General features: G+C 39.3%; 1 protein-coding gene across 1 annotated transcript in view; it reads right to left on the reverse strand.

Moving 5' to 3' along the window:
* Positions 1–3,587: 3,587 nt before the first annotated feature.
* Positions 3,588–18,060, reverse strand: part of pde8a (phosphodiesterase 8A) — a 48,787-nt gene continuing 34,314 nt past the window's right edge. Inside the window, 16 exon segments of the mRNA XM_079662384.1 lie at positions 3,588–5,715; positions 6,387–6,516; positions 6,608–6,772; positions 8,052–8,184; positions 9,249–9,466; positions 10,607–10,761; positions 10,764–10,804; positions 10,909–10,948; positions 10,951–11,043; positions 11,157–11,205; positions 14,298–14,462; positions 15,388–15,458; positions 15,635–15,712; positions 17,158–17,200; positions 17,293–17,344; positions 17,472–17,560. Coding sequence (XP_079518510.1) covers positions 5,609–5,715; positions 6,387–6,516; positions 6,608–6,772; positions 8,052–8,184; positions 9,249–9,466; positions 10,607–10,761; positions 10,764–10,804; positions 10,909–10,948; positions 10,951–11,043; positions 11,157–11,205; positions 14,298–14,462; positions 15,388–15,458; positions 15,635–15,712; positions 17,158–17,200; positions 17,293–17,344; positions 17,472–17,560 — 1,629 coding nt within the window. The 3' untranslated portion in view covers positions 3,588–5,608.

Below are 18,060 nucleotides of genomic sequence, written 5' to 3' on the forward strand. Positions count from 1 at the left end.
AGCAACTATTAGTCGAACCGCATAATCCTGCTTTATCCGACCATTTCTTAGTAATGTTTGAAGTACTGTTACTAGATTACAAAGCATTATTCAAAAGCTCCTGCAGCAGAAACCTATCTGTTCGTGCTATAGCCAAATTTAAGGAAGAGATTCCACCAATACTTAACTCAATAGCATGTCTGCATGTAAGGGAGGAAACTTATACAAAATGTACACCACCCCAAATTGATCATGTTGTTGATAGTGCTACAGATGCGCTGCGAATAAAATTAGACTCTATTGCTCCTTTGAAAAAGAAGAAAATAAAACAACATAGATTAGCTCCATGGCATAATGCCGAAACCCGCAAAATAAAGCAAAAGTCGAGACAACTTGAAAGGATGTGGCGTTCCACTAAACTTGAAGAATCTCGTTTAATTTGGCATATTACTCTCAATGAATATAAGAAAGCACTGCGTAAAGCAGAGCAGCCTAGTACTACTCTTCATTAATAGATGAGAATAAGAATAATGCAAGATTTCTTTTCAGCACTGTAGCCAGGCTGACAGAGAGCCACAGCTCGACTGAGCCTTCTATTCCCATAACACTCAGTGTAATTATTTTATGTGCTTTTTTAACGATAAAATTGTTACTCTTAGAAACAAAATCAATGACCTCTTGCCTTTGACCAGTATAGTCTTATGAACAGCTCCCGGAAACGTAAGTTCTAATATTACACTAGATAGTAAACTAGAATGCTTTTCAGCCATAAACCTTGGACAATTAAATTCAATGATTCTCTCTTCTAAACCATCAACGTGTATCTTAGACCCGATTCCAACTAAGCTGTTAAAATAAGTTTTCCCATTAATTAGCACTTCTTTATTAAATATCATGAATATGTCTTTATTATCAGGCTATGTTCCACAATCATTCAAAGTAGCAGTGATAAAACCGCTTCTTAAAAAGCACAACCTCGATCCAGAGGTTTTAGCCAACTATAGACCTATTTCTAATCTTCCGTTCCTCTCAATAATTCGTGAGAAAGCAGTCGCAAAACAGTTGTGTGATTACTTAAAAAACTATGATTTATTTGAAGATTTTCAGTCTGGCTTTAGAACACAACATAGCACAGAGACAGTTCTGGTTAAAGTCACAAATGACATTCTAATAGCCTCAGACAAGGGACTTGTCTCTATTCTTGTCTTGCTCGATCTTAGTGCTGCATTTGATACTATCGACCATGATATCCTATTGCAAAGACTAGAGCACTTAGTTGGCATACAGGGAACTGCTTTCGGCTGGTTTAGGTCCTATCTATCTGAACGCTCTCAGTTTGTACGTGTCAACGATGAATCTTCCATGCAAACCAAAGTTAGCCATGGAGTGCCACAGGGCTCAGTGCTTGGACCTATTCTGTTCACACTATATATGCTTCCGTTAGGCAATATTATAAGGAATCATTCTGTAAACTTTCATTGTTATGCGGATGATACTCAACTATATTTATCAATCAAGCCTGATGAAATTAATCATCTAAATAAAATTCAAGACTGCCTCAAGGACTTAAAAACATCGATGAACTTACATTTTTTGATGTTAAACACGACCAAAACTGAAGTTATTGTACTTGGCCCGAAGAATCTACGAAACAAATTATCTAAAGATATACTAACTATGGATGGCATTAATTTGGCCTCCAGTGAGACTGTAAGGAATCTTGGTGTTATATTTGATCAGGATTGATCCTTTAACACCCACATAAAATCAATTTCAAGGACCGCCTACTTCCATCTACGTAACATTGCAAAAATCAGGCATATCTTGCCTCAAAACGATGCAGAGAAACTAGTCCATGCATTTGTTACTTCAAGGCTGGATTATTGTAACTCCTTATTATCAGGGTGTACCAAGAAGTCAGTCAAGTCGCTTCAGCTGATTCAAAATGCTGCAGCTTGTGTACTAACCAGAGTCAGAAAAAGGGACCACATTACTCCTGTTCTGGCTGCCTTACACTGGCTCCCTAAAGAACACAGGATAGAATTTAAAATTCTTCTTCTCGCCTACAAAGCCCTTAATGGGCAGGCGCCATCTTACCTTAAAGAACTCATTATACCCTACTGTCCTACTAGGGCATTGCGTTCCAAGAATGCAGGGTTGTTGGTTGTTCCTAGAGTCTCTAAAAGTACAATGGGAGCCAGAGCCTTTTCTTATCAAGCTCCACTTTTGTGGAATCAGCTTCCAGTTTGTTCGGGCGGCAGACACCCTATCCGTTTTTAAGAGTGCGCTTAAGACCTTCCTTTTTGATAAAGCTTATAGTTAGGGCTGATTAGATTCAGCCCCTAGTTTTGCTGATATAGGCTTAGTTTGTCGGGGGACATCTTACTTCTTCCTTCTCTCTGTCTATACCTGTGTACTCTCATGTTCCGATTAACCCAGCTTCCCAAAGTTTCTTTCTTTTTGGTGTCTATATACGCCGGGATCCGGAGTCATGGATGATCCTGCGGTCCTGTGTCATGGATCACGAGTCCTGGATCTTGAGTCGTGGCTGTGGTCCTGGATCATAAGTCCTGGATGGATATCCTCGTGGATTCATCTTCCTATTATACACACATGCATTTCCAAACATTTGGACTACCTATGTTGCAAATGTATTATCTTTTCAATTTACACACGGCATCTATTGCACGTCTGTCCGTCCTGGGAGAGGGATCCCTCCTCTGTTGCTCTCCCTGAGGTTTCTCCCATTTTTCCCTTTAAACTGTGGGTTTTCTCTGGAAGTTTTTCCTTGTACGATGTGAGGGTCTAAGGACAGAGGGTGTCGTATTGTCTTACTGTTATTCTGTACAAACTGTGAAGTCCACTGAGACAAATGTAACATTTGTGATATTGGGCTATATAAATAAACATTGATTGATTGATTGATGATTTACATACTGTGTTAATGATAGGTTTGCATAACACTTCCACTTAGTGGTACTCTTTCCCATTTGAACTGAATACCATACAATAAATTAATTCAAGCAGGATATTCCTGTTCCAAACAGCTCCACCAGAAAACTGTACTCTTCAGTGTGTGTGAATTATTGACTTGTTTCCCAGGAATTAATTTCCCAAATGTTATCAGGTTGGGTTGTTTTATTTTTATAAAAAGAAAAGTTATAGGAAGTTAAACATACCCTTGATCCATTTAAAACAATAAGCAGTCTTCTGTGCTTTGCAGTAGAAAACATATTTTTTTAATACGGAAAATAAAAATATTCCAATGTATTAATTGTGCTATCTCAGAGAATCCTACATAATTTAATTTTTTTCATTTTTCATACCCACTAAAAGGAATCCTTCGTTGAAAAAAATGGAAATCCTTTAATTATTGATACATATGTGCCCTATAGTTATTTCATATTTTACAAAATGTAAAAGTAAAACAAGGAACCTTCAGGAAGTAAAGTGAGTAAACATAGTTAAATAACTAGACAAATTTGAGCAAATACAAAATATATGTATAAGGCTTTTGTAGGCTAATGAAAAAACGCAAAGATAAACAGAGAAATATAAAATAAGTAGGAGGACAGAAGTTGGGTCACTGCAGGAAAAAGACTGCAAACTTATAATTGACATTATTTTATTTTTCATTGAATAGTTTCTATTTTTTTTCCGTGCCTTCAGACCAACATTTGAATCAGAAGGAACAAACAAATCCCCTGATTGAGAGTACAATTCTGTCATAAGAGAGACACAAACATAACCATGGTCAATAACTTCCTATTAACCATAATTTGCTTGGCTGTTATGGTATCAATATACTGTTTAAAGAGGATTTTTTAATAAGCAACAATCTTTTACATATATTAGTATCCTAATCTGAAACCAGCCTTGAACAGAAAGCTGTTCCCTGGGTCTGTGCATAAGGATGTTGGACAAGTGGCCAAAATATAATGATGTTTGATAAAAAAAATCAATGCAAGCAGGCCTCTAGGAGACTGCTTCAAAAACAGTGATAGACAACTCTGCGATCCACATCCTTCCTAACCATTTAGATCTCTGCATACACGCTCTGTGTGACCATCCACTTCACAGGTATTCAGATAGCTAGAATGGTTGATCTCATTTGCTGCAAATCCAGTGTAAAATTCATTGTCTATAAAAATATTGAGATTTACTTGAACATAACCTTTTGACTATGTTATAATAAAAACTCCAGATGTCCGTTGCAGTTGCACAGTGGGATGTACTGTATAAATATTGTATAAAATAAGGCAGTCTTTTCAGTAGGATAAACCAGATACAAAAATCTCTGGGAGAAAAAATGTTCAAGTCCAAAATGTTTTCACATATTTCTGCTGTTGTCAAATGTCAAGCGGTGTACAGCATTAAACCAAGAGCAAGGGATTGTTGCCACACACACACACACACACACACACACACACACACACACACACACACACACACACACACACACACACACACACACACACACACACACACACACACACACACACACACACACACACACACACACACACACACACACACACACACACACACACACACACACACACACCATCCCATCCCTGGACAAATCACTGAGACGTAGACATTTCTAATATTGTTTACAGTGCAATACAAAAGTGTTCATTCAAACTGGTACTGTACTTTTGATAAGAAAATAAACATGTTTATTATGGTAATGCTTTGTATGAGTAATAATTAGCTATATTATTTGTTTTCATCAGCTTTGGCTTTTCTCTCTCTTTTTGAAATTTCTATTTGTTCTTACTTATCAACTCATTCATTTATGAATGTTTTTATTATATAAAATAAGGAAAAACTAAGAAAATTAACATACCAAATCATGGGTAATTAGTTACCTATGATCATGATGTTGAGGTGTTTGTCTCTCAGCAGTGGCCTAAAGTAAAGATCCACTCCCTGACCCAAAGAGAAAGCATCCCCTCCCACATGTCTGTTATGACAGCTATGTGTCCACTTGGATGTGTTTCTGAAGGACACATGAAAGTGTTGCAAAAAAAAAAAAAAAAGCAGTGGAGTGTTCTTTCATGGTGTGGCCTCTGGGGGCAGAAGGAGCAGTCCTGCCTTGATTCGAGCACAGGGATGGAGGTCAAAGGTAATTATGATATGGCCTGATGTGGATTGGTCACCTTCATATCCAGGCCACATTTCACCCACTCCTCCAGTGTTGCTAGCTCCTTCAGCTAACAAGCAGTTTTTACTCAAACAGCAACTTCACAGGCAGACAGGAGTGCTCATGTAGTAAATAAGGGATGGAGGCTTTGCCAGGAGGCCTGTTAGGACCATCTCTCAATCGTGTCACTTGGCCAGCTACACTGCGGATGCCTGAGAGGCACGAGGAGTTCATAAGGATGCTGTGTGTCCGTGTCTGTTTGTCACAGTTCTCATCTGACAAGCCAGCTGCAACTGCCTGCCAGGAAGTCCTTCTGTGGTTTCTGTATGGACGGACTTGTGGACGCTCAGCATGCTACAGAAGCAGAAGAGTGAAGGCAAGGAGGCCCAGTGGCTGGCTGGGCTGGCAGGGAGAGAGACGCCCTGGCAGGAGAGAGGAGGGCTGCCCCGGACCGCAGAGTCCCAGGACCCAACACTGCAGCGCCTACTCTGGAGGCGGTCGCAGGCTGTGCAGCTTCCTCTCATCAAGGCCTTTCCAGTACTTGAAGTTGTTGTCCAAGTGCTGCATAAGGTTGGGAAGGTCTGCAAAAGCTGGAAACACAATGATAGAAGGTGAACACAAGAGTCAACTTTGGTAGTTTGTTTTTTCAAGTCAATATCACCTTCCTATTCATACATTTGGATGACTGTGTATGAATGCACAAACTTAACTTTTACTCTCTTATATCTTAATTCAGGATATCTACCAATAAAGATTAATCTGGTACTCTCTTTTTCAATAATCATTTTTTCAATACAATTACTTTTTTATTTATTTAATAATGACATTGACAAAGGTTTCCTGATCTACTTGATGAAGTAGGTTTCTCCACTGATCCTGGTCTAATGTTGTAGTAAAACAGAGTGTTTAGATTTAGTACAAATGTAGGTATCAAAGTACTTTTTAAAAGAACATGATACTTTATTTGCTAATTTGACAGCTCTATTAAACTAAATACTCAGTAGGGGATTACCTAATTTCTTTAGAAGGTTTCTTAACATTTTACTCATGCCACTTACAATTGTCTTCCTTCATAGGGAATGCACTGTCCACTGTCTGAGCTATTTGTGAGCTTGAATTTGGTTTACTATGCTTGTATTGTACATCTTCCTAAAACTGGATCTCAATAAGAAATCCAGATAGAAAAATTGATTTATTACATAACAATGAAGATGTAAAGCAGTGTATGTGTTTTTAGTGTTAACGTGCAGTGCATCCTTACCATCCCATGCGTCAAACATGTCCGTAATGAAGTAGTCTATAAAGGAAATCTGAGACTTTGGGATGCTACACGTGTTTCTGTCAAACACAGGCATAACCACTGGTAGACATTGTCTCTTCTCCTCGTCCGTCTGCACCAGAGACAACAGCACAAATGATTATCATAAAATAAAAAAAATCCATTTCACAACACCATCAAAGTTGTATCTTTTGTCTAATTACCTGTGCAAAATACTCCTCTGAGATGCGCCCGGCCCATTCTATACAGAGCTCCTGAGGCCTGCATGGATTGGAGATGTCCGCACACTTAATGAGCATCCGCTTGACGAGGATGCGATTCTCGGGGGACGTCAGAATGCTTTTGGCGGAGTCCTCATCGCTGCTTCCCTAAAAGGAAAGCCAGAAGCAGAGCATTAGCACACAAGGACAACTGAAGTTCTTATTATTATCAGCAATAGACAGCTATAGCACCAAGAACAGCTTGACAACTTTAAAAATAATGAATGTGTTTAGACACAAACAAATTCTGGGAAAATAAAATATGGCACTGACAGCAGGCTTTTTGATTCATGGGAGAGGATTTTTTTAAGAAGCAGCGTTTGTTTCTTATGAACTTCAGCAACACTTGCATGTAAAAGAGTACAGCATAAGTCGGGCAGTCACATGATTTTCAGCTTACTGTATCTTTCAAGATTGGATGAACTGACAATTTTGTTTAGTAGAAGTACAGAACGTCTATTTGGCTTAGCCGAGATGTGTGAGGTCTCTGTTTTACTTAAAGGTGGGGTAGGTAAATTTGAGAAACCGGCTCGAGATACACTTTTTGTTATATTCCATGGAATGCTCTTAACATCCCGATAGCAATGAATATCTTAAGTACTTTGACAAAAAATCCATACAATTCCATCATCTGTGGAAGCCGTAGTACTGTAAAAAGCACGACCAATCATTTTAGCCGGCCTGGCTAAAATAACTGGATGGCCTACCTGCCTGTCAGCCTTCCATCTGTGCACAAACTTATCTCGTGCCCTCATTGGTCATGTGCACGTTCGTGTGTGTTGGAAGTCTGAAGGAAGTGGCAGATTTCTTCCGGCTGTGTATTTTCAAATTCTAGCGCACTCGAGCTGGTTTTTACCAAAATTACCTACCCCACCTTTAAGGCTCGAGGCTGAATGAAAGTATATGTGACAAAAAGGCCAAAGAGCTCCTTTTTGATTTGCAACTAAACTACAGTCCATTACAAATCCTATCAAATACTTCGATGTTCTTGAAGTGGTTTTACACAGTATTTTCTCAGCATTAAATCATTCATCCAGATCATTCCTGCCTTTAAGGGGCAACTTTTAAATGTCTGTGTTGAGCATTCCACACACAGACGAGAAAGATGGAACCAAGTTGTAAAATTCTCTCCCCACAAAGATATCTGTGCCCGGGCAACAACAGGCCACAAGTCCCCTGAACCACTATCGTCATCTCTCAAGCTCTTAAAACATTTGTTGCTTGCATACTGTTCGACAGAATGAGATTACAATAGTTGCGTTTATCTAGTGTGTCCTTCCTGTTCTGAACTATTGAGGAAAAAGGAATTTGTATTTGAACTACTATTTTGTCACAGTTAGTAACTATAAAAACCTTTTTTGCTGTGTTTTATCATTTCTAATCTCACCCCATTTTCCTCCAGAGCAGCCAGTGGCTTGTTGATGCTGTTGACAAATTTGTTGACATGTTCAAAGTGTTTGGTCATCTCAGTTGCGAGCACCATATCGATGATGGCCTGTCGTAGCGTTCGATATTCATTCCTAGAGAGGAAGAAAGACAGAGACAGAAAAGACAGAGGGATGGACAGATGAAGGAGGGAAGGCAGGGAGGTGGTGGAAGAAAAAAAAGAGAGAGTGAGATGACAGTGTGGTAAACAGCATGGAAACCCGTGTGAACAGTTTTCCCCTTCTGACTGCAGTGACAGTGGCGATGAATGGATGCTTTGTTCACCTTCCCCCTCTGAGGGGACCAGCACATGTGAGCTTTTCTGCTTTGGGACTCAAATCACATTACTACCCTGCCACTGTCTCTCCACACACACACACACACACACACACACACACACACACACACACACACACACACACACACACACACACACACACACACACACACACACACACACACACACACACACACACACACACACACACACACACACACACACACACACACACACACACACACACACACACACACACACACACACACACACACACACACACACACACACACACACACACACACACACACACACACACACACACACACACACACACACACACACACACACACACACACACACACACACACACACACACACACGTCTGTATCACAAACTATTTTATATAGGGAACTCAATAAATAACATGTTATCTAGTAGTATATAATATAATTATGTAGACTGTGTTGATGCTTACAAATATTATATATATTTATTAGACTATTCTGTATATTACAAAACCTCTGTTTATCTAATAAAGTTTTGCAAAAACTACTGGGTTCCTAGTGCCACTACATTATTGCACATATTCATAAAAGTCAGCACATTTGCATATAGTTTAGAATAACATAAATAAATAATTCATCTTAATACAGAGGTTATCTTTTCAACCTTATGTCACAAAAACATTTAGTTAAGCAATTTCGGTAACACTGAGGTCAAACTTTTTGTAGACCTGCAGCCCGTCCACACAATAAGGGGAATGCCTAGTTTCATAATGCTAATGTTTTGTGTCTGATGATCAAGAACATCAGAGGCATGAACTGGATGATTATTTTTGTGGGTGACTTACAGTATTTTCTTGTGTAATGACTCTCCTACCTTTCAATGTTTTTGAAGATGTTGCACTTATCATCTCTCGTAGTGATCTGGAAGGCCAGTGCTGCATGGTGGCTCTCTAGCACAGCGGTGTCGTTGTAGAGGATGGCCAGTTCACTTCCTGCATTACACAGGAAGCTGTTGGTGCGGCCTGGGTGGTCCACGTCGTGAACAGTCGCAGCAATGAGGGCGGCCACCTCGTCAATGGGATCCAAACTTTGCTGTTGGGGCAGATTGAACAAGTTGTTAGGCATTTAAAGGAAAACTCTGGTATGATGATACTTTGGTGCATTGTTTTGAGTGATAAACTAGGCCAAAGGCTAGCCATAACCTTCAAAGACATTAACTAGACATGTCACATCCCGATATTAATACAGCTGTGACTTGTTTCAAGTATAACCTGCAGGTTGAACCCAGAAGTAGCTTTGCATAGTGGGGACCGGTTGTGTTTATTCATTATTCATGATAATCATTATTAGGATAATGCAATTAAAAGCTCCTTTTTTCTTTCTTTTTGTAGTTGCATTGAATATGGATCTTAAGATTTCCATGATACTTAACATATTAATCTTTCAGTTAGTTGAATGTGTGATCAATGTTGTAGATTTAAAAAAACTATTTTTGAACCTACTTCTGAAGTTGTCATGACAGAAATTGTAAAAAAATATATTTAAACATAGAAATATATATCTGTTCTGTGTGATGTAACATTTTGAAAATAAATAAACACTGAATGAAAAAACCACTATAAAGACTTTCAAAATAATTAATAATTTCTAAAATCATTTTCAACACAACAGATCTGCTAACCTGCTAACCTGATTTCCAGATATTTGTTAACCGTTGGTGATGTAACTTAGCTAAGCCAATGAAAGATCCCTCCACTGACATCAGAAATAGACAGATTGGTAATCAGCTTTAGCCAGAGCCCGGCCTCCAGCAGTTACTGAGCCACTGACACACTTGGGCCGGACCACGACTCTCTGATAACAGTCTCAGACGGGACTGTAGTAGAAAATCCCCACATTTACATACTGTAGGAGTTTAGGCTCACGACCAGAGCCGTGTTGGACATTTGTAAACAAAAGTGTGCTAACATTTCACTCAAGTTGCTGACTTTCAGCAACATCATTTTATATACACATCTTCTCTTTCAAAACCAGTTATGTCACCTATTTTTTCTTGAAGATGAAATATATATATATATATATATATATATATATATATACATCTTATATATTTATATGTCTATAGGCTAAGCTTTTGACCAGCAGCAACATTCAGATAACATGTTATATTTAACAAATTTGGCATATATTGTTTTAAAATAATAGAGATTTCTTTTCTTTTTTTCAAATTACCTTGACCCTCTCCTTGGAGAGGAAATACGCTGTTGCGTGCAGGACATCAGCTGCATGAGAAGAGTTGTGGTAGGAGTTACTGGAGTGGTAGTTAGCTTCAATTACTTGAAGCCAGGAGCGCAAAGTGGCCTCAGGGCAGTTAAGGTACTCGCAGACCCAAATCTGGAGAAGATCTTCATGCCCAAGTAAGTCAAAGGCCTGCGGGAAGATTCAGCATATTAGTTAAATATCAACTCTCATCCCAGGCTGTCAAACAAAAGGCATTGTTCCTTTGGTAGACCCTAACTGTGTTATTGCCTCACCGTTTCATGGTTGCAGCTTCCAAGTTCACAATGTCGAAGTCCAAGATTCCTCGTTCTCCATGGTCTGGGCGATACGAGGGGGGATGTCATTTAAAGTCAGAGGGGTTGTCAGGTGACTGGGCATATGGTGGGGCTCTGTGAGCAAGTAAGACGCAAGAGAATACATTAAGATGAATACATTTGTAGAAAATCAATGTGACTCTAAAATGTAGCATAGCAGTTCATATCCTTAATGTAAGTACACTTACGTTTCGAGGCCAAGATGTATTCATTTCCTGACAATCTGCGTAGGCCATCCTGTGAACAGAGAAGAAAGAAAGTGTCAGGGAGTGAGGGAGCACAAACTGACAGCATCATTCATGCTTTCTGAACAGACACATGAAGAGTTCAGCTCAGTGTTAGGAGCACCAGTGTCAAAGCTGTCAAAACTGCCTTCAGAATAAAATATATGGACAGTTAAAGTGTTTGGGGGCTTTGAGACATGTAATCTGACATCAGAACTGATATGAATGTATTTTGTGCTAAATGAAGCTGCTAGAAATACCAACACTGAGAATGACATCAGCTTGGACTTCAAAGTAAAGACAATTCAGTCACTTTTATTTTTGATACTTAAGTATATTGCAGCTAATAATTGTATTATTGTACTCAAGTACCGAGTTCTCCTTCCACCTCTGTTCATTGACCAACATTGAAAAGTGGTTTGATGCCCAGATTAAGCCACAATAATTTGTATCTAACGATAGATACGAAATTACATCACTTCACTTTCACACCTCGGAGCTCCATCAATATCAGAATCAGTACCAGAATCAGTTTTATTAGTTGGTTTACACATACGAGGAATTTGCTTTGGTATATGTGGTGCATACAAAGATACAGAAAGAAGGATACGTAGAAAAACAAATAAATATGTGGATAGATAAAGGTTTACATTTAACTAAAGATATTGTTTGTCTTACATCCATGAGACTAGAACCATTCATGTTTTAATTATATTCACAGCAGTGACAACAATTAACATCTGTGTTTATCGTTTTTAAACTTGACTATTTGTCTTGTGTATTTCAACCAAGTTGCAGGAGGAAATGCACTTTGACTGAGGCGAGAGCGTAACGAATTACAACAGTATGATACATAATCGGAAACAAAGACACAGATTTTCCATATTAACACTTTTATGAGTGATCTTTCATCTGTGCCATGACACAATGTTTTGGAGGTCGTCATATGTTGACACCTCATATAGTTCCCCCACTAGCACGCAGAGTGAGCGAAGGATGAGGCAGCCAAGCAGAGCCTAATAATAAAGCCAATGTGCGGTTTAAGAAATAATTTCCATATTGGTTAAATGTAATAGTTGTGTCAGAAATGACACCGTGTTAATTTATGTACATGTCAGATAATCTGCCGGAAAATATTACATTATTATTTGTCTTCCTCTGGGCACTGCAGCATGCTGTGACAGCAAATGGTGCTCATCAGGGGTGCAACACATCATCACTTTAATAATCAAACACATGCTTCTCAGAGGTTACTGGTGAAATGATCCGGCCCTGTTAGGACTGTGATTTCTAACAGCTTTGGGAAAAAAACAGGGTAATAAGAAACTGTAAATAAAGATCAAACAAGTGGCTCTACTTCAAACAATATCAGTCGGTTAATTAAAAAAACATTCATGGTCCCCAGAAGATGAATATTAATTACCACCTGATTTGTCCCTTAGCGCCCCCATGAGCTTGACATTTGAGGTTTTGTGTGACATCTGGTACAAACATTAAAGTTCTCGCTGTGTGAACTGAAACAACTTTGCCATCAGCCGTACTTTGTGTTCAGTGCTCAATGGCTCATGTTAGCTGAATGCTAAGCATGCTAAACTAAGATGGTGGACATTTCAAACTATATACCTGCTAAACTTCAGCAAGTAACATACTTTTTACTTTTAGTACATACTGCACTACATACTTTGTAAGACGCCCTTGCTTGAAATTTGCATAAAATTGCTAAATTCTGCTTTGTCATTTTCATTGAAACTTGAACTTTGACCCTCTTGCTCATATACAGTATATACTGCGCTTAGGATAGTGGGTTAGTAAAGCCTGCTGGCTTGCAAGTTGACTCTGGCATACTAAATAGTACAGAAGTTTGGGTATTGGAGTATACCCTTAGTCTTGTTTAATGTGAACAACAACCACTGCAGTAGTTCTGCATCCATTATAGTTTATCAAAAACATTTATATTGTTTAAATGTGTCTCTCAAAGAATAACTTACAAGACGCTGAACTAAATCTGTTTTATGTGGTAATGAAACTATGCCTTTAGGTTATCAAATGTTAAAACGCTTAAAAAACATTAAAATAAGACATTAGGAACATTAAAGCCTCAATTTCTCTCTAATGTTATTGTTGATACTTGTCAGCTTTGTGAAAACAGTAATGTAATATATTTACAGTATACAATGGGCGTGTGCTAGTACATGGGTATGTGTTGCAGAGTTAAATGTTTACTTCACAAGTGAAAAAGGAAGAGGAGAGTGGCTCATCTTTGACCCGAGCATTGTCTCATGGGGGCGGTGCTTCTGTACACACTGGTTATTTAAAGACTTTTCTGCCCAGAAAGATGACAGCTCTTCTCTTAATGTTCGCTGCGTCTTATGAGGTCAGAGCCAGCGCACAAAAATAAATTAATCTAACTACATATGCAGCCAGACACCTCATAAACCAACATGATCGTACATAAATAACGATCTAAACCTGAACTCATGCATCACTGTTTTCTGGTTTCATCAGTCTTTATCACTTATACAGAACAACTGTTTCTGGGGAAGGACTGTGTGTAACAGCTCTCTGCCTCTGTGAGTCCAGAGTGTACATGTATAAGTAAAGCCATGCTTATTCATCTGATCCAAAGAACAGGATGTTTCTAGGCCTGCGGCGTTGAGAGGAAGAGGTTCATGTGAGTGTGACTGTGTGCAGAGAGAGGGAGGGGGGGGGGGGGGGGGGGGGGGGGGTGGTTGGCGGGTTGGGCTTTCCTCTCCAGCCTACAGGAGCACAAAGGACAATCTAACACTTCCTCTGGGGTTGTTGCCAAGACTGCCAACTTGGCACTCTTTCTACTTCTGTACTTCACCATTGCTGTCTGTTAATCTCTCTCCCTCCCCAAAATATGGAAAGAGATCCTCACACATAACCACTCCTGGCTCTGTTTCTTTAATTGAACGCGCTATCATAGGCTTTCATGGTGATTGGACCTTGCGTGTTATCACTGAGGAATTCTGCCTCTGACGTGCGTTATCATATGGGAGTCGATTCATTCTTAGCGGAAGGAAGCTGTTTGGGTGTTTCAGACCTCTTGAAGGACCCTTGTTCTCCACAGGATCTGCTGCTTACCGTCATCAGCCCCCCCACGAGGTCATTCGTATGGGGGTCCTCATCATTGGTGCCAAACTGCGGGGAGTAGAGCTCAGTCGTCCTCAGGATCTCCAGTACCCGATCCAAGGCCTCTGCCACGGGCATTGGACTGCTCTCCTGCGCTGCATTGATGATGTTGATTACCTGGAAGACGAAACAAGTATTTTTATTTGTAAAGCCCTTTATGTAAAAAGCAACAACAAACTGATATTGTGTACTATTTATAAAAATACATGCGTAGGACTAGGATAAAATAAGCAAATGAAGTTCTGATAATGTAAAAAAAAATCAAAAATTCTGAAAAAATTATCGTACAATTCAAATAAATAGAATTTCCTGTTATTTTGATCATTACAAAATCTTCAATGACTGAAAATGTCTCTGTTCCCTGTAGGAAACCCTGAAGTTAACCAGTAAGATGTAAACTAACTATACTACTCGTATCTGCTGTTAACTATGCAGCTACAGAAGGGATACAGTTAGCGTAGATTAACATAACATCTTGAAAACAGGGGAAAAACAGTTGTCTCTGTACAAAATATATTTGACAGGTAGAAAACTTCCAAAAACTAATTTAAACATTTGCTTTTTCCTAGAAAACAAGTTATAGCTAGCTCAAATTATACACACATACACACACAACCACGCACTTTCACTTATTTCACTATCAGTGCTTTAATCTGTAGAGGATAGCGCCTTCAGGGACTGACTACACAGTCAAATGACAAAGCACTGGAGCTGCAGTGTGTCATATGACCATCCCTGGGGATTTTCTCTGTTTTTGACTATCCAGGCTGCAGACTTCATAAACCACAGCAACAGCAGGTCATTCTGGTTTGACATGCTTGAATGCCTTGTGCATGAAATGTGGCATTTTATCCGCCCATCGCCTCTTGACGTGGTATGAGTGGCCTCTAGCCTCGATGCTATTAGCTGTACAAGAAGTGCTCATGGCGGTTTTGGCAGATTAATAACCCAAGAGTTCAGTCATGAGATAAAAAACATCAGTACAAAGTGATAATCATGAGACGCAGGCTGGGAGGGATGATAGGGGGGGGAATGAACCCACCTTGGTGATGGGAGCCTCTATAGTCATGGAGTGGATTCGGGCCATTGAGGAGTGCCTTCGCTGCGAGCTCCCTGACAGAATGAAAAAAATACATCCCCAAATTACAATTAGGCGGCAGTTTTCCATCTAAAGATTGTGTTTGTGTGTAGGCTCAATCAACACTTGAAGCAAACAAACAACAAGGAAGGTCCCATAAGCTGGCAAGTAATGACCAGAGTTTTCATCATATATCTCCCTTCACTCTCACCATCGCTCCCCCGAGAAGTTGTGGACCTGACGTCCAAAGAGCCTTTCCTCCGGTCTTTGTGCTTACTAGATTGGATGTCTGGGGAGAAGAAAAAACGTTACATTAACATGCACACACAAACATTTCCAGTTCTGTGAAAAGGCTGACTTTGGCCCAATATCCTTTAAGGAGAGGAGACAGACTCTGAATCAGTCCAGCCTGAATACAGCAGCCTTTCTTTTATCATCCACAATGTGGGTATAAAATGTAATAAAGTCAAATTCAATTAATAAATGTTATGTCAAATACTGCACAAAGTGTGGAACAAAGTAAAATCCATATAAAGAAAGAAGTACATATTTTATGTCGTTTATATTATCAGATTTTTCCTAGGAATTTTTAAGATAAGGCTTCTGTTATCTTATGTTTCCTGTTCAGAAAAAACTCAAAACTGTCTGACCATATAGCACACTTAAAGATGTACTTATCTAATAAGATCTAATAGGCTTGACATTAGTTCTCATTGACTTGCGTCAATGAAAAAAAAAGCATGAAGTTAATTTTTTTAAAAGGGCTCAGTCATTTTCAAAAAACAACTGAGCAATGTAGTGTTTAGAAAAGGTTTCTCACAAAGCTTTCTTTGTCTACGTAAGCCGACAGTTATGCAGTGGACATATTTTGTACTTCAAATTCACAATTCACTTTAGATTAAATAAAGGGAAAGAATAACAAAATAAATGTAAATAACGAGTCTCTTTGAAAAGAGACAAACGTTAGATAATTTATCAGAAGGCCTAGGGTTCATAGGGGTGTTAATGTGACATAGACTGTGCTGTAAGAACATGCACAGCTTCACAAACAAATCATAATTTAAAAATCACTTATTTTCAGTGAGCTGCTGAATAGACGCCAACACAGGAGAGATCTGATCCCTGTGCTGTTGGCCTGTCGGGAGAAGAGCTGCTGCATTTTGTAATCAGTTGCAGCTGTGAGTAGGTTTCATGGTTAATACCACAATACGGCAAGGAACAATAGCCCAGATTAAAAAGGGAATAAAAAGCTGCATCACTTTTTCAAGATCAACATAACAAAGATTTTATTTATTTGAAGGGGTTTCTCATCTACATAAAGCAAGACTGCCGTTTGACATGTGTGTTATGATTAAAGAGAATAATGATTTTCTGGCATGGTGCATTCCATTTTCTGACAAATGTCCAAAGTTTTTTAGTTTAAAAAGCTCAGGTTCCCAGATGTGTCCTCAATGTATTGTTGCTAAGATTTAACAGATATTTGGTGTTTGAAAACAGTAAAAACGAGTGTATCATCTGTAGAACTGGAACTAATGTTGTGATTCCTAATGACAAACACACTGTTGGCCCTCACATCCTCAAACCTTGTGACCGATCACAAGTGACATCGTCATGGAAAGATTTTCCATCACTAATGCTGATAACTATACAGCAGAGAAAACCTGAACTACTAAATCTGAAATATGTAAGCAACATGTAATGTTAGCCTAATACAGTGTCGAGTATGGATCTTACCTGTCTGAGACTCTGCCTGCACACGTTCAGTGGATTTATCACTCTGCATGGACCGAATAAAAAAGCAAATTGTTACATGTAGGCAAGAAAATAAATAATCTCATTCATTATTTATCAGCAAAACTGGAAACTCACCTTATTATTATCATGTAAAGGCCAGTTGATAGACACATAGTGTCTGATTTTTCTGTTAATGACAAAAGTTAATTAGTAAACCAGGAGACAGTCATATTCGTCCAGTGTAATTATTCAGTTACAGAAAAGGTGATTTATATTTAGCGAGACTGAAAGAGCCTTGACATACGGACACTCACCCTCCCTGTCCAATTACAGGTGTGATCTTCACATTTTGCTGAATGCTGTCTCCGTTCTTCTTTTTGGCATAATAAATCCCCTGCCACTCCTGGAACGAGGTAAAACCAAAAGAGAGAGATGAAACATAGACATAGAAAATATACAGCAGAGTAATGATCCATTATAACAATGACGGCTACAGTTTTTTTATTCAGTAGTTTGAAAATGTCCAAAAGATGGTTGACGACTGGGTGTAGCAGTGTTTGTGGTGCATGTAAGGTGGTAAAGCGGGATAGCTCAGAGTATTTCACAGAGCAGCAAGTTGCTTTAATGGATTGGGCGGGTGGGCACTCCTGGAGTCCAGTGCGCTCGTTTCATGTCCCCCCACCTACAGACGGCTGTGGCAGCTTAAAAAGACTATTCCTGCTGTTAGCCTGTCTGAGACTGACCTTCGCTCTCTGTGTAGTAAGATTACAGCACAGCCATCAGCCGCTGTTCTTATGCACATGAAACAGAGCTGCTGGATGGCCAGTGGTGCGGACTCACAGCACACATGGATGCACGTGCACGCATGCATGCACAGACACAAAGGCAGGAGCAAATATCTGC

Source organism: Notothenia rossii, assembly GCF_949606895.1.
Source record: "Notothenia rossii genome assembly, chromosome: 2".
Classification (NCBI taxonomy): domain Eukaryota; kingdom Metazoa; phylum Chordata; class Actinopteri; order Perciformes; family Nototheniidae; genus Notothenia; species Notothenia rossii.